General features: G+C 41.3%; 1 protein-coding gene across 6 annotated transcripts in view; it reads right to left on the reverse strand.

Annotated features, from left to right (window-relative positions):
* Positions 1-18,366, reverse strand: part of LOC126336272 (muscle-specific protein 300 kDa-like) — a 199,689-nt gene that overhangs the window by 140,440 nt on the left and 40,883 nt on the right. For all 6 annotated transcript variants that reach the window (XM_049999771.1, XM_049999782.1, XM_049999792.1 and 3 more), the window contains 4 exons: positions 12,137-12,292; positions 11,509-12,033; positions 3,886-3,934; positions 3,537-3,691 (listed from right to left, as the gene is read on the reverse strand). In XM_049999771.1, coding sequence (XP_049855728.1) covers positions 3,537-3,691; positions 3,886-3,934; positions 11,509-12,033; positions 12,137-12,292 — 885 coding nt within the window. The remainder of the gene's footprint in view (positions 1-3,536; positions 3,692-3,885; positions 3,935-11,508; positions 12,034-12,136; positions 12,293-18,366) is intronic.

The raw sequence follows: 18,366 nt of genomic DNA on the forward strand, positions 1-18,366 counted from the left end.
AAGTTTTCTCTCAATCGCTTTTTTCTCATACTTTGCTTATCCCAACGAGCTTCTCACTCCTCATATGTTTCATTTCTTCACTTTCCTTTCTCTTTCCTTCGTTTCAGTTCACCACTGGCAAAATCTGTTGAAATATCTAAATTAGTATCAACAGTTTCCTCCTTGTTTTCACTTTAGTCTGTGGTGGTTGTGTTTTCATATACGTGTAGTCACTGTTGGGCAAATAGTGCTTTTCTCAGTTAATAAAAAATACTTCTACAAGCCATTCATGTCAGTTATACTAAAAATGTGTCACAAAAACATTATGTGCTCAGTTATGAAAGCAACATTTTATAAATGTTAACAATAGATGCTGCACGCAGACATCTAGAGTCAGTTCGTAAGTAAGTTCCATGTGTGCCGATTTTTTATTGATTAAGCAGAGTGATCATTTCCGTGCACAGACTGCCATTTATTTTATACATTCAGTCCTAAAAATGAGTGATAAATCCTCATCTGGACTTCAGACAGTTGTAATGCTGATCAGATGTGAAAATTATTCAACACGGAAATTTTTCTATGAACACTTTTTAGTGCAAGACAAACTGTGGGATGTTACAGCCATCTCTCTTTTGTATCAAATGGAAGCGGATGCTTCTTGGAAGAAGAGAGACAAAGGCCCCTTATATTCTTCATGGACCAGACAAATTATTCCCATGTATGAAAATAACAGCACACACATCACCGGAGATTCTATTGAAATAAAGCTACTACAAGGTGTCAAACTTGACATGTCAATGCAAATGAACAATCAGCATTATATTTACGTAAACAGCATCAAATAAAACTCATTATTAAATGCTGAAAGAGGAATAGGCCAAATAGTATTGCTAAATAGTCTTCTAGAAAGGCTGAAAAAGGACAATGTTCATCAAAAAATAATGATAAAGCAAATGTAACTAGGAAACAGCCAGACCAAAAATGTCTTCCTTGCAGCTTCTAAACAGTTTCATGAAATTGAGATCTGGTATTTAGATTCTTGTGCCTTGAATTACATCATCAAAGTGTCTGGAAAGAACTGCTGTGAGTGTAAGAAACACCTGCCTATCCAAGAGGTGAGGGTGAGAATGAAAAAGTAGTGTAGCACATGACACATCTTATACTTCATTCGTTCAGAATTTGAAAATAAGAGCACTTAGTGACTTGCAATAAATATCACACATAATTTCAAATCTTTGCAAAACTTTTTCTCGCCGACACAATACAATAAAATGAAAAAGAAGTTTAGCACTTACTACATAATCATTGTTCATGCAGTGCACTTACTACTTAATCACTGTTCATGCAGTGGAACTGCTGCATGAAGCACGATGTTTTAATTTATTACTTCTTTTACTACTAACTGTATTTGCAACACAATTCAGAGACAGTATTCGCATATGCCCCTGAATGTAACAACCAAAATATATCATTGTACAACACACAGTTCAGAAGATATGACATCAAATGCTGAGATGTGTGAAAAACTGCCAAATCATGCATGACATTTTAATTTCTAACTACTTTAGTACTAACTCTATTCACTACACATTTCACAGACAGTATCCACATATGCTGCTGAATGTACCTATAAGTATACATATATTTCTGTACGATACATTATGCAGGAAATACGTTGAGCTGTGTGAAAATGAAACTGCAGGCTGAAATTTACCAGAGATACATATATTTGACGTGTGTACGTGGGCAAACCCAAGGGTGAAAAGCTCATCCTAAACACCAGGAATGATTTCAAGTAAATTTGGTACACATGTTAGTTACAATCTGAAATGAAGTACTGCTGTGGTAAGACCCACCAGCCTCCTACTGGGGTCAAGGTGATAACGTGGAGCTAGAAGGGTGGAGGAGGAGATGGGCGGCGAGGGGGGGGGGGGGGATGGAAGGAGCGCATAGGCAGTGGGGTACGAACAGGTGGACAGAAAGGTGGATGAGGAGGAGACGGACTACTAGAGGAGGGAAATAAATACATAGTGGGCACCATTGGGTGCTCAGCTAGTTGGTGATGCAGCAGTAGAAGTTTAAGTATCTGGCATCAAAATGGTTCAAATGGCTCTGAGCACTGTGGGACTTAACTTCTGAGGTCATCAGTCCCCTAGAACTTAAAACTACTTAAACCTAACTAACCTAAGGACATCACACACAACCATGGCCAAGGCAGGATTCGAACCTGCGACCGTAGCAGTCGCGCGGTTCCAGATTGTAGTGCCTAGAACTGCTCGGCCACAACGGCCGGCTTATCTGGCATCAGTCACATCATTTAACTGTAAATTTTTTTCTCAGCTAGTAAAATTGTATGCAAAGGGCATAAAGTGTCCTTTAACGAAAAAAGGGTGGGTTGTGGATTTAAACGGGCACAAACAGATAAACCACACTTAAATTTGGTATATATTAGAATGGAATTCAATTATTGCACATTCTGGGTTGATTCTAATATGCTTAAAATAGACTTGGCAGTAGTTCATTTGGAGATAGGGGCCACATCTTTTGTGTTAAGAACAAGCCACATTACTTCCCTACCTCAAAAAAACTGAATGTATCTTCATTTATTGGTATTAACTTTGGCAGGCTCCACACCAAGGTGGAAAAAGCATCACATTCATAATAAAAAGCAAAACCATATCTAACAAACACTAATAATTTTATTATTTTTTTTCGTGAAAGGTTTTCATTTAAGCAGTAAAGATACATTGATCTTCCATGAGCATAATCATCCCTTTACTATTGCAAAACCCATTTTTATGTAGTTTCCTAAACACTGTAACTCTGTTATTTGCACATCACAGGTTTCTAAAAATGTAATGCCTAATGTTTATTTACAGTTGTTACTGCATGTGATGTTTTGTTTTGTTTAAAAATAACTGTTTTGCACAAAAACTCATTTGTGTGTTTCATGTTATTACTGTAAGTAGCTGTATAATTAAGTTGTTGAAAACCATTGTAAATAAATAACAAAATTGTAATGTTCTGCCTTTGACTTCCTACTCTGGCACAGTTACCTTCATCTTTATCTCCTTTCCTTCTTAGACAAGACACGATGGATTCCTCAAGTTCTGATTGAACTATGCTATCTACCCACCTCTTCTCTCCTTTTTCTCCAACCTTGCTCATCTTTTCTATCCTGAAGAAGAAATTTGTGACTCCAAAGGTTTGACGTGCCTCTACTTGTGAATGTCTATCACCCACACTGGGCTGAAGGTAAATGTTAGCCAGCTCATCAATATGCCTATGAATTTAAAGATGTTACCAAATTGCTTTTATAACTGAAGAATGATGTTAATTCATGCAAAAAATTAGTAAAAATCTTCTACTTATGTCTTACTGTCAATTACATTTATTACATAGAATTCCAATTGCTTTCCTTCTCTACATGTTTTTTGAGGGAAGCAAAATCCCCCTGCAGTGTGTCTTTAAAAGTAGCCCACACAAAAGAAGTGTACCTTCAGTAATAACATCAACAAAAATTTCAGGCATAAGTATTATAAACTAATTATTCTTACCTCTGGGGAATCTTCTGATGAATAAGAGGTCTTCAAAACTTTTTCAGTAGTAGTAATGGTACTACTGCTACTTCTGGTAGTAGTGATAACAGTGGTGATCTTGGTTTGTTCACAACCATTTGATTCAGCAAATTCATTTGCCATCTTGACTGAATCTACATAAATCACAGACAAATAAATGATGCAGTTTTTTTTTCCAATTTTTACATTTCTCCTCGTAAAGCAAATTTTTTTCTCTGTTAAACTCCCAACCAGGTAATATGTCAAAAATTAATGAGTCTTCTTAATAGTTGAGTCATAAAACATGCACAAAACTATTAACTGACAACAGTATTGTTTACACACTTACTTTCAGACTTGTCTGGTGGAGAGCCCACTATACATCTACCTTCATTTCCCTGAAACAGAGGACCATGTTACTGCCAATGCCTGTACATGCTTTTAAAAAATCTAATGATTCGTGTTATACAAGTACCGTAGTTAATAAGAAAACTCACAAGTACTCACATCAGTTTAGAAAGGATTTCCAGTGATTATGTCCCATATTCATATTGAGGAGTAACATGACATCTCAGTATGGAAAAGAAAGGAAGGCTAGGACTTAACATTCTGTCGATAATGGAAGGCAAAAAAATTAGCGTTTAATGTCACAATATAAAAGTGGCCACTAGGGGAGGAATGGAGAAGAGTATAGGCTATGTTATTTTTGAAGTTACCTTCCTGTCATTCACTTAAATTTATCCACACAAACCACTGAAAACCTCCATCTGGTTAACTACAAAGGATTTGGGCCTTGCTGTTTCTAAATGCAAGTCTGATGCCTTAGCCCAAATTCCACTTTGGATTCAAATTTGGTTCGTCACATGATCAACACTGGTTCTTGATGCAGAGAGATTAGAGTTGTGTCATGATATAGACACACTAAGACAAACACAATGCACCATAAATGAATTATCAGAAAGGGACGAAAATCTCTACATGTGATGAACATGTACAAACAAGCAAATGATTACAATTTTGGAAAAATTGGATAATTTATCCAAGAGAAAGAGTTTCACAAATTGAGCAATTCTGGGCTTTAGGCAAGCAGTTTTTCGGCTTGGCATGGATTGACAGTCGTAGGATGTCCTACTGGAGGATATCTTCACACATTCTCAATCAGGGAGGCACCCAGTGCCCTTGCTCGCCAAGGTAGAGATTGGCAACCTCAAAGACAAGCAGTAGAAACTCTCACTGTGTGCAAGTGGGCATTATCTTGCTGATATGTAAGCCCAGGATGGTTTGCCATGTAGGACAACAAAACAGGGCACAGAATATTAGTGACGTACCATCGTGCTGTAAAGGTGCCGTGAAAGACAACTATAGAGGTCCTGCTATGAAAAGAAATGGCAATTCAGACCATCACTCCTGGTTGTCAGGCTGTATGGTGGCTGACAGTCAGGTTGGTATTCAACCACTGTCTGGGGTGTCTCCAAATCTTTGGCCACTAATCTCATTGACTGGAGTAGAATTGTCTTCAGTGATGATTCCCACTTCAAACTGAGGCCCGAAGACCAGTGATTATGTCTGGAGAAACCCCGAACAGAAGCAGGATACCAACATGTCTGTCACCCAACATACAACCAGCAACCAGGAGTGGTGGTCTGGGATGCCATTTCTTTTCAAACTAGGACTTCTGTGGTTGTCATCCACTGCACCCTTACAGACAATGGTATGTGGACAATATTCTACACCCCATTTTGTTACTCTTCATGACAAGCCATCCTGAGGTTATATTTCAGCAAGCATGCTCGCACACAGAAAGAATTTCTACTTTTTGTCTTCGTGCTCGCCAGATCCTACCCTGGCCAGCAAGATTAGAGCATTATGGGCAGGGCACTCCAACCAGCTCAGGATTTTGATGGTGTAACATGCCAGTTGGACAGAACTTGACACAATATCCTTCAGCATGACATCCAACAACTCTATCAATTATTGCTGAGCCAAATAACTGCCTGCATAAGGGACAGGGGTGATCCAACACATCACTGACTTGTTCAGTTTGTGAAGCTCTTTCTCCTGAATAAATCGTGCAACTTTTAACTTTACTGAAATAGCAGACATTTGTTTGTCTGTACATGCACATCACATCTACCGATTCCTGTCCATTTCAATAATTCCTTCCTGGGTACGTCTTCTTCTTCTTTTTACAGTGTATGTTTTCCACATTACTTCTTCTGTAGCATTACAGCCCAAAGTGAGTCTTGGCTGCTTCAATTACTTTCCTACATGGTTCTTGTTTTTTGCAGCTCTTTTGCAACCACAGACCTCCATGCTGATGAGTTCTATTACATCATCAGTTCACTTTCTTCTAGGTCTCCCTTTCCATCTAGCAGCATGACTATTACCTTTCATCCTTTTCTTCTGTATTCTACCCTCTGCCATTCTCTCCAACTGTCCTACCCATTCTATTCATTATGATTTGACAAATTTTACTATACCGCCTACTCATATTAGTGCTTGTAGCTCGATGTTACAGTGTGCTCCTCAGCCTTTTTCTTCCATTATTCAGCCATACATTTTATGTATTACTTTTTGCCCAAAGGTTATTAAAGAGCTTTTGCCATCTTCTATCAGCATCCATACCTCAAACCCACATGTAAAAATTGGGCTAACTAGGGAGTTATATATTAGGAGTTTTGTTCTTCTTGTAACAAGGCTACTTTTGAACAGCTGTAAATCTGCAAAGTAAGCTCTGTTTTCTGCTTCTTGCTGTGCAGGGTAGCCACTTGGTCTTGGGCACCTTGCCTCAGCTCGTGCCATCGGAGATTCGAGTCCTCCCTCGGGCATGGATGTGTGTGTTGTCCTTAGCATAAGTTAGATTAAGTAGTGTGTAAGCCTTGGGATCAATGACCACAGCAGTTTGATCCCATAGGAACTTACCACAATACAATGCAATTCCTGCTTGTTGCCTTTCCCCTATAGTGCTTACACTGCTGTTATTTGATGCAAGGTTGCCAAAGATGAGACTCCTTTGAAAAATTTTCCATTTATATTTCCATCTGTAGGAGTTGTTCTGGCCTCAGATTGTGGCATTATCTTTTTTCCCCCTTTTTCCATTTACTGTAAGGCTGATTTTTAATGCCCCTTATTTCATTGCCATGTATGTTTCTTCAAGTGTGTTAGCATTTCTTCCTACTGTTGTCACCACCCTCAGCACATATCTGGCTGGTTTTCATAAGTATAATGCCTCTTTTATTCATGTTATGTACTACACTGTGAAGGGCTATATTGAATAACACAGCAGAGAGACTGTCCCATGCTTGGCTCCTTAATAGAAGACAAAGCTTATACTACTTCTGTTAAATATTTGTACTTTTTCTCTTGTCTCTGCCATTGAGGTTTTTATTAGATTTATTAGTTTGGCTCAGATACCAATTTCTGTCAGCACTCTGTATAGTTCTTGCCAAATTATGCTATCGAAGGCTTGTTTGAAATCGATATATAGGAAGCGCATATTTATACTGTGTTCATAGAACTTTTCTTTTTTTATAATGTAGCACTGTACTGGAAAGGTCAATTCAGAGAAGCCATATAGTCAATGAAAAATAATTATCACCCAAACTGCTCAATTGATGTGTTTCGGATATACAAGTTGCTACTCACTATATAGCAGATATTCTGAGTCGCAGATAGGCATGACAAAAAGACTGTCTTTTGTTGTGCCTATCTGCAACTCAGCATCTCTGCGATATGGCAAGTAGCAACTTTCCTTTTCATAATATTGTTACATTCCATCCTGGGTTTTCTGATGTTTGATCTGATATACAAGTATATATATATATATATATATTAAAAACAGAGATTCCAAGACTTACCAAGCGGGAAAGCGCCGGCAGACAGGCACATGAACAAAACACACACACAGAATTACGAGCTTTCGCAACTGGCAGTTGCTTCGTCAGGAAAGAGGGAAGGAGAGGGAAAAATGAAAGGATATAAGTTGACAGACTACTGAAAGTCAGAGTAGTCTGTCAACTTAAGTTACTTATTCATCTACTAGCACTTGTATCCTGGGTCCTCTGTGCTCTTGGATATCTGATGAGGGAAATAAGTCCACAACTCGTCAATTGAGCAGTATGGGTAAAAAGAGTCATTTTTCACTGGCTGTATGGCTTTCTTGAAGTGAACTATTCAGCTCCAGTACAATATTACATTATAATATAACCATGGTCACCTGCCTCCTATGAGATTTCTTGTCTCTACTATGTTTTTCCATTATTTGTCAACTCACAATTATTCTATCAGCTGTTCCTCTGTCTCATCTAAAGCCACATCAATATTCTCCCCAAGCACACCTACTGGGCAACATATTTCCCTATAAAATAACCAAATAATTTTCAATCTCTGGACATACCAGGTGAAGATATTACAATACCAAAAGAAAACCCGAAAATAACCACTATAACCTCCATGATAATGATGTTACATATAATACCATGCATCCATACTACCTGGTGGAAATCTAGTCACATATCTGATGCTGGCACACTCAGTCTGTCAGCATAGACCTATATCCATACTCTGGAAACCTCTGTGAATTCATACCAATAGTACCAGTTATTACAGCTTCTTTGCATTCCATTCTCATATAGAGCATTGGAAGAATGATTGCTGAAATGCCTCTGAATGCATTGTAATTAGTCTAACATTGTCTTTGTATCCCCACAGAAATCATATATAAGGGTTGTAATACACTCTAAAATTCACAAATTGATACTCTCACAGATTTCGATGGAAAATGCAAAATTGTAAACTTCCACAGTCGATGGATAACTGACACTGCAGTGCAATCACTGCACAACTGGCAATGATAGTAAACAGGGGCATGTTGATACCAGGGCATAAACTAGTTTTGAATTTCATTCCCTGTACTGAGTTGGACAATAACTATGCCTCACAGACAGACAGTTGAATAATATGCACATGTCAGCATTTGAGAGGGGATGAGTAGTTGGATTTAAAGAAGCCAGTTGAGGCAATCGCAAATAGCTCAACATTTTAATGGAGCAATGCCACTTTTTGATGTTGGCAGGAACAGATGAACCATGGCAGAACATGGCATCAAGAAGAGGTCAACTTAAAGAGACAGCAGAACGTGAGGACCAAGCAATCATCAAACTGGCACTTAGAGCCCCAGATTCCTTATCAATTTGATGTGCAACTGGTCCTTCAGTGGCCACAAGGACCATTAATAGGCACTCACAGAGAAGATCTGAGGTCACAGTGCAACTCTTGCCAATTACCATTGACCTCTCTACACCAACAAGCCCATTTGCAGTGGTGTCTGGCACATTCGGTCTGCAATCTCACAGACGGGAGTAGAACTGTCGTCATTGATGAGTCCTACTTGGAACTGAGCACTGATGGCCAAAGAGGATGTTCTGGAGATGCCTCAAGCAGCAATGGGATGCCAATCTAACAGTCACTTGCCATATGGCCCAGCAACCAAGAGTGATGGCACGGAGTCCCATTTCTTTTCATAGAAGGACGTTGCATAAGAGCTAGAGGTGGACTAACTCATCACTGACTTGCATAGTTTGTGAAGCTCTCTCTTGAATAGATCACCCAATTTTTCTGAAATTGTAATCATTTGTTTGCTGCACATGTCTGTCACATTTACCAATTTCCAACCTTTAGTACCTTGCTCTTTTTTTTTTAAGTGTATATTTCTCGATTCATCACTTACAGTTCATTTTTGAAACTTTCTAAGTAGGATTTAATGAAATACTTTGTTTCTATCTTCAAATGTTTGCCAGATCAGTTTTTTCATCGTCTCCATGAGGCTCACCCATGCACTCAACCTACTTTTGACCAGTCATGCTGGCCTTTTTTGTATACATTCAAAATCCTCTGTTAGCCATATTTGGTATGGGTCTCACATACTTGAGCAATAATGTGGAATAGGTCACCCAGATGTTTAGTAAGCACCTCCTTTGTAGACTAATTTCATTTCCCTACTATTCCACCACTGAACCAGTCTGCCATGTGATTTATACATGACTGAGCCTATGTGAGAATTCCATTTCATGTCCAACAAAATTGTTAAGCTGTGGTATTTCTACAAGTTACTTGATTACAATTGGACTAAGCAATATTGTACTCATTTACAGAGTAATTATTTTAATTCTCAGGCTTTATTTCATAAGTTATTAACATTCATTGAATCAATTTACAGCTTAAAATCTACTAGTGCCACTAATATACAAATCAGTTTGACAGCATTTTATAATGCAACAGTAATGTGAATCATTTTATGTACTTCATTAAACGTAGAATGTATACAACAAACTAGCCAACCAGGCATCACACATTACTCTCCAAGAAGCATAATTTTCATAAATTCAGTGTGTAAGGTACTAGACACAGTTCTTAACAATTAATAAAACTGGTGAAACATTAAATATGCACCAGACTGTTGTGCAGTTATGAAATACAACTGTAACCACCTCCTCCTCCATCCCTTCTTTTGGTATGTAGAAGTCATCTATTTTTTATTTTCTCAAAATGGTTTTCATTTGGTCATCTCAACTTGGGCATAGCAGAAAAATGGAATGAAATATTCAATTCATGCCATAAAATATTCTATGAAGTATTTTAGTTAATTTATTCTTTTGTCGTCATTTTGCAACTTATTCTACTACATGAATATGCCAATTTTAACTTAAAAATTGTTTCATTTTTTTCCTCATGACAGTTATTAATTAAAATCAGTTTTCTTCTATTAACATTGAAGGTAAGCACCAAAATGAAATAATATTTTCTACAACTGCCACTGTCCCCACCCCACATCTCAATTTTAAGATTGCTTGTGTACCATCAAATTCTTGCTAACATGTATTACATATGCAGCTCTATGCTTTCCTCCTATGAAAATTATGAGGAGTATGTTCTGACAAGCATGTTTTTGGTTTATATATATTTAAAAAAAATTAACTGTTCAGTCGGGGAGTGGGGGGGGGGGGGGCATAATATCATGCATATTTCCATGACAATCTGGCTGTTAACCCAGAATATTTCATATATGGTGTAAGCAAAATGGAGTGAAAACTCCTGCATGAAAATAAATTTAGAGATTATATTATGCAGTTATAATGGAAAATCCTGAATTCACAGAGGGTGAAATGTTGGGTAACAGGTATCTCTGGTTTCTGTTTCTCATTTGTAACACTGTTCAAAATTTCACTACTACAAAGTAGTTGAATATTCACCTATCAGCTAGCGGCTTCACATAAGATTAAAATTGTGGTATTGTCCAAAGATCGAAGTGCCATGACAGTTGGCACTTCACATCAATATCACAGAAGTTAATAATGTCTTGCTGCACTCCACAACAATGAATGGGAGGCACTGGCAAAGCCATGCCTTCTCTCTTAGCACCGCAATGCCACTGCATGGATGCCAATACACAGCTGAGGAGAGGAAGGCTCAAGCCAAAGTTCGTGATCTCCAATCAAGACAATAACATTGATTAGTTAGGGCTCATATTCTAATCATGTCTTGCTGGAACTGTACTTTTGAACACTGAGATCTTTGCATTTGGAGAGAAAAGTATAGTAAAAGTGTGCATCAAGTGATATTTTAGTATTCAGTAACAGTTGTAAGTATAAGATTGTACAAAGTTAAGTAAATCTTTTTATCATTCATGTAATAAGGTGAATTAATATTTCATACGTTGTAGTTCCAACCAACCATCTCCCAGAACAATCAAAGAACCCACAGTTATGACTGAAAAATTGTAGTTTCGTCGGGCCATAGAAAATGTAACAAGCATCAACCTTGATTTTCAAGCATCAGAAATATACCTAAGCCCATTGATGATGAATGCAAATACAACATACACAGCAAGCTGTTATATGAACTTCACTCTGATACACCTACTGTACTTGGAAATGAATCAAGTTTCATTGCACAGCATTCAAGATGTACTTACGTTATCGTCAACCATTTTCTCAAGCTTCTGCTGCATTTCTTTCACTTTATTCAAAGCACATTCATATTTCTCCTTCAGATTACTCTCTGTCAACTCCTTTGAAATCTTGGCCTCTGTTAGTTGTTCTTGACACTCTGAAAGTTTCTTTTGTAGATTTAATGTATGTTGTTCACATTCTGTCTGTACTTTTTTCAGTTTACTGTCAAACTGATACTGCATTTCCATTAACTCTGTTTGTTTATTCACAATCTGTTCTTTAAGAGAAATATTCTCCAAGTTGCTGTCAGACAGTTCTTTCTTCAAACGCTCTTGATCACTTAGAAGGTTTTTAAGGCATTTGAGTTCATTTCTGAGAGAGGCATTTTCTGTATGCAAAAAATCAATTTCCTTATCCAAATATGATGCACTATTTGAACCAACGTTTTTGTTGTCCAAGATACCGTTTTTTATTTTACACAGCTCTCTTTCTAATTTCATTATAGCACATGACTGATTGTGAGCTTTCAGTTTATATTCATCTCGTTCCTAAAAAATGAAATAAATATAACAACTCATGTCTTAACAACCCAAGAAATTATTCATAATAATAGAACAGAATGCATGAAAGAGGCAGATAATACTTTCATACCTCGATAGCCTTTTTATAAAGTGCTTGATAATCATCAATATTTCCTTTCTGTTCAGCAGATCTGACAACCAATGATATCTTTGAGAGGATTTGTTTCACTTTTAAGCTCTCTTCTTGAAGTTTGATCACATGGTACTTAGCTTCTTTTTCCTGCATCTGGTGAAAATAAGTGATAGTTCAATATTTATGAAAGATTAAAACAGTAGAAGATATAAGAATATATAGGCACAAATACCAATACAGAAAATGCTATAGCTGTAGTGGAAAGCCCTGTACGGAACACGAAAACCGATTGATAGGACAGACAACGACAACTACTCACCTTAAAAACAAAATGTCACATTTAGGTTAAAAAAAAATCATAGTGTGCTTCACTTTTTAATCTGGTTTGTTTTTTGTGAGGATGACCTATCGACACATTACATCAATTACCACCTCAGTCGGGGTCTGACAGTTGTGTGAGACACCAAAATGATTAATATCCTGCACAAAATATTCAACTCACTGCGTAAACAGTCTAATAATGTCATGTAATGAGAGCTGCATCAAACCAGTCTCATGACTGAAGACCACAACAACAACAACAACATGAGAGTTAATGGTGGATGTTCTCTTTTTCAACTAGTCAATAATGTTGAAACCCTGTTTCTCTCAAAACACAGACACCGTAGTATTTCCTGCTGGAAAATCAATTTTAACTTCTCTTAATGAACTTTCACTTCACAACCTACTGTTTGATTGCAGTTTTTCCACTTTAATTCCACCATCTTCTCTCATAAAGTCCTTATGTCTTATTATTTATGTACTAAATACTAACAAAGACATAGAGGGGCTGGCCAGTACTTACCTAAGCTCAGTACAGCCGATAGATACACAAAACAGAACAGAAAATTTACGTATCCTAGCTTCCGGAGCTTTGTTCCTTTGTCAGGGAGGAGAGAGGGCAAAAAAAGGGGAAGAAGGGAAAGTGGATTCAGTTACTCACAACCCAAGGGAAAGGTAAACAAGGAGGGTAGCAAAGATGGAGGCATGGGTCTGAGAGGAAAGCCAAAGATATTCTACTGTAAGTACTGTGCCAGCTTCAAACCAAAGAGGATGCATACAGAAGTAAATGTACTAATCTACTCATGTAATAGGATACCTAATTCCTACAGAATGTTGGCTCCCACGCAATATATTAAGATATGCCCTACATCACAACAGAAAAAAATCTCATTTTATGGATATTTTTCTAACTTGCCATGTTTTGGCTGGGAGCCCCTTCCACTACCTTGTCCTTAGTGCTCCCAAACGTAAGGTAGGAAATGTGTTAGAATAATTGTCTCTGGCTTTTGTAGGGCACATTGTTTCCATTTAACCAAGTGTTATGTTGTATTTACCAGTTATTGGTAGCATGCCCTGTTCTTTTCCAGTTGGGCAATGTATGGATGGATTGATAGAGTTAAAGGACCAAACTATGAGGTCATCAGTCCCTTAACCGTTTGTGTGTCAAGATGGGAATAGTCCCCACAGATAAAGTACACAACAGACAAATCCCAATGGACTCTCTTGTGCATGAGAATCATGCAAGCCAAGAGATAAAAGCAAGTGGAAGAAAGAGAGGGGTAAAAGGGTGAAGGTTTTTTGTTTTTTGTGGTTTTAGGGTGCACAACTACAATGGTCATTAGCGCCCTGACTAATTTAGGAATGTACAGCGAGGCACAAGGTTAAAACAGCAACTAAAAGGGACAACACTATAAAAGACGTATTAACAGGCATAGGATTAAAAAACTACAGCATAATCAAACGTTCTTAGACAGGTGTGTCAAGTTGATAAAACAAAGAATGCGAGCAGCAGCTCCTGGGTCATCCGCTAAAATGGCATCCAGAGTACATGGCAGGCCAAGATCAACACGCAGCGTAGTAAAATCCAGACAGGACGTTAAAACGTGGCGGACCGTCAGCAATTGACCACATGGACAGAACGGCGCCGGCGCTGCCATCAGCAGATGGCGATGGCTGAACTGGCAGTGTCCAATTCGTAGCCGGGCCAAAACAACCTCCTCCCGCCGAGAAGGACGTGAGGAGGACGTCCAAGCTGCGGGAAGAGGTTTCAAGGCCCGAAGCTTGTTGTCCCTAAGTGCACCCCAATCGGCATGCCACAGCGATAAAATGCGCCGACAAATGACTGTGCTACAATATGATGAAGGGACACAACAAGAAGCCGTCCGAGGCTGGAGGACCGCAGCCTTGGCCGCGGCATCTGCAGCTTCGTTCCCAGGGATACAGACATGGCCAGGAACCCACATAAAGCTAACTGGAGACCCGTCGTCCACCAGCTGCTGAAGAGAGCATTGGATCCGGTGCACGAAAGGGTGAACCGGATACGGATCACTGAGGCTCTGGATGGCGCTCAGAGAATCGGAGCAGATGACATAAGCAGAATGTCGGTGGCGGCAGACGTAAAGAACAGCCTGGTAGAGGGCAAAGAGCTCAGCTGTGAAGACCGAACAATGGCCATGTAGCCGGTATTTGAAACTTTGTGCCCCGACAATAAAAGAACACCTGACCCGTCATTGGTCTTAGAGCCATCTGTATAAATGAAGGTCATATTAATGAGCTTCGAACGAAGTTCGACAAAACGGGAGTGGTATACTGAACCGGGGGTAACCTCCTTTGGGAGCGAGCGGAGGTCAAGGTGAACGCGAACCTGAGCCTGGAGCCAAGGTGGCGTGTGGCTCTCGTCCACTCTAAAGGTTGCAGGGAGTGAAAAATCAAGGTGTTGAAGGAGGCGACGAAAGCGAACTCCAGGGGGTAGCAGGGCAGAGACATACAACCAGTATTGACGGTCGAGAGAGTCGTCAAAAAAGGAACGATACGATGGGTGGTCGGGCATTGACAGTAGCCGACAGGCGTAATGACAAAGCAGTATATCGCACCGGTGGGTGAGTGGCAATTCACCGGCTTCAGCATGAAGACTCTCGACGGGACTAGTATAAAATGCTCCGATCGCGAGCCGTAAACCTCGATGTCGTATGGAGTTGAGGCGGCGTAAGATGGACGGCTGTGCAGAGGAGTATACAAAACACCCATAATCCAGCTGGGAGCGGACGATCGACCGATATAGGCGAAGTACGACTGTTCGATCCGCTCCCCACGACGTGCCACTGAGAACACGGAGGACATTTAGAGAACGGTTGCAACGGGCAGCCAAATTTGACACATGTGGAGACCAACTAAGTTTCCTGTCAAATGTAAGACCTAAAAATTTTGTTGTCTCCACGAATGGGAGAGCAACAGGGCCGAGTCGTAAGGACGGTGGGAGAAACTCTCTGTAGCGCCACAAGTTGATACAGACCGTTTTCTCAGCAGAAAAACGGAAGCCATTGGCGACACTCCAGGAGTAAAAACGGTCAAGAGAACGCTGAAGACAGCACTCCAGGAAACATGTACGCTGCGCGCTGCAATAGATGGTAAAATTGTCCACGAAAAGGGAGCCTGATACATCATCTGGGAGGCAATCCATTATTGGATTGATCGCTATGGCGAAGAGAGCGACGCTCAAAATGGAGCCCTGTGGCACCCCATTCTCCTGGCGAAAGGTGTCTGACAGGACAGAACCCACACGTACCCAGAACTGTCGATCCATTAAAAAGGAACGAATAAAAAGAGGGAGGCGACCGCGAAAGGCCCATGTATGCATGGTGCGGAGAATGCCCGCCCTCCAACAGGTGTCGTAAGCCTTCTCCAAATCAAAGAACACAGCCACGGTCGGGCGCTTCCGCAAGAAGTTATTCATAATGAAGGTTGACAAGGTAACCAGATGGTCAACAGCAGAGCGGCGCCTACGAAATCCACATTGTACATTGGTAAGTAGGCGTCGAGATTCGAGCAGCCAAACCAAACGAGAGTTAACCATTCGCTCCATCACCTTACAGACACAGCTGGTAAGCGAGATGGGTCGATAACTGGAAGGCAAGTGCTTGTCCTTCCCCGGTTTAGGAATCGGTACAACAATAGACTCGCGCCAGCATGTGCGGGAACATGTCCCTCAATCCAGATGTGATTGTAAGTACGAAGAAGGAAACCTTTACCCGCAGGAGAAAGGTTCTTCAGCATCTGAATATGAATAGAATCAGGCCCCGGAGCGGAGGACCGTGACCGGGCAAGTGCATTTTCGAGTTCCGGCATGGAGAATGGGGCATTGTAGTTTTCACAATTCGAGGAGTGGAAATTAGGTGGCCGAGCCTCCTCTGCCTGTTTTCGGGGAAGGAAGGCAGGGGGGTAATGAGTGGAGCTCGAAACCTCTGCGAAAAAGCGGCCGAAGGCATTGGAGACATCCTCAGGGGCCACAAGGACGTCAATCGCGACCGTCAAGCCAGAAACTGGTGAGTGGACCTTAGTGTCAGATAGCCGGCGCAGGCTACCTCAGACAACAGGAGGAGGAGTAAAACTATTGAAGGTGCTTGTGAAAGCAGCCCAGCTGGCTTTCTTTAAAAATACGACGACACTGCGCACGTAATCGTTTATAATTGATACAATTTGCCACTGTAGGGTGGTGTTTAAAGGTGCGTAAAGCACGTCGACGAGCACGTAAGGCGTCTCTACATGCTGCGGTCCACCAGGGGACCGGTACACGGTGTAGAGAAGAAGTAGTGTGAGGGATGGAATATTCAGCAGAAGTGAGAATGACTTCCGTGAGGTGTGCGGCCTGACTATCGCAGCTTGTGAAGGTTTGATCCTGAAAGGTCGCCCTGGATGAGAAGAGCCCCCAATCTGCTTTGGAGATGTTCCAACTAGTTGAGCACGGAGAGGGGGTATGATGCAGGAGATGGATAACACACGGGAAGTGGTCGCTCGAATACGTATCAGAAAGCGCATACCACTCAAACCGGCGTGCAAGTTGAGTAGTACATACAGAGAGGTCTAAATGGGAATATGTGTGAGAGGTGTCTGAAAGGAAAGTAGGGGTGCCAGTATTGAGGCAGACGAGATTGAGCTGGTTGAAAACGTCTGCTAACAGGGAGCCCCTCGGACAGGATGATGGAGAGCCCCAAAGAGGATGGTGAGCATTGAAGTCTCCAGTTAACAAAAATGGTGCTGGGAGCTGAGCAATAATTTGCAGCATGTCTGCCCTGGTAACGGCAGACGACGATGGAGTGTAAACGGTACAGATGGAAAATGTAAAAGTGGGGAGAGTAATGCGGACGGCAACTGCCTGCAGGCCGGTGTGCAATGTGATGGGATCATTGTAGATATCATCCCGGACCAGCAACATAACCCCTCCATGAGCCGGAATAACTGCCGCAGGGGTAAGTCAAAATGCACAGAGATGTAGTGTGCCAAGGCAATTTGATCGCATTGGCGTAGCTTCGTTTCCTGGAGGGCTACGACGAGCAGATGGTGCAAGCGGAGCAGCAATGTCAAGTCCTCTCGGTTGGAGCGAATGCTGCGAATATTCCAGTGAATAAGTGCCATCGTGAGAAGAAGAAGATGCAAGAAGGGGTCATCTCGAAGGCCGCTGAGGGCCCAGCTTCGAGCGAGCACTGCCGTCGCTAGCAGGAGGCGCACAGTCATCGTCCATTTGTTCTATAGGTTCATCGGCCATCTTGTGAAGATGGCCGGGAGGGGGAGCTTCCTCCGCTGGTGAACGGCCAGATGTTCGGCTACCAGCAGTGCAGCCAGGCAAAACGGATGACGGCCTGGGGCGGCAATTGCTGGGTGGCACAGGAGGAGAAATGCGCCGTGGCGGGGAAGGAGAACTGTGCTTCCTATGAGCCTTCTTGGAAGGTCGTTTTGTGGAAGGATTGGTCGATGGCTGAGGGTTCGAGGTACGTAGAAGGGCTGCACGAGACAGTTCCTTCTTGAAGGCCCGTGATTCTGACTTCTGGGTCTTCGTCCTGGCAGAAGCTGATAAGGGTGCTTGTGTCGGAGGGGCGACAGGAGGAAGAGGAGACGTCAACCAGGCAATCTTAGCACTGGCCGAATGGACGACCGTAGTGCTGAAGGTCAGATCACATGCCTGCTTCGCCACCTCCCTGGTAGTCCGAGGAGAGGCGAGGACAGTACTGTACTTCCCCGCTGGGAGCAACGTGGGCTTCCTACTAGCGAATAGCTTGCGAGCAGCCGAGGTGGAGACTTTCTCTTTGACCCGAATTTCTTGGATACAGCGTTCTTCCTTGTAGATGGGACAGTCGCGGGAGGATGTTGCATGGTCGCCGTGACAGTTCACACAATGAGGAGACGGAGCT

The sequence above is a fragment of the Schistocerca gregaria genome, chromosome 1, assembly GCF_023897955.1.
Source record: "Schistocerca gregaria isolate iqSchGreg1 chromosome 1, iqSchGreg1.2, whole genome shotgun sequence".
Taxonomy (NCBI): Eukaryota; Metazoa; Arthropoda; class Insecta; order Orthoptera; family Acrididae; genus Schistocerca; species Schistocerca gregaria.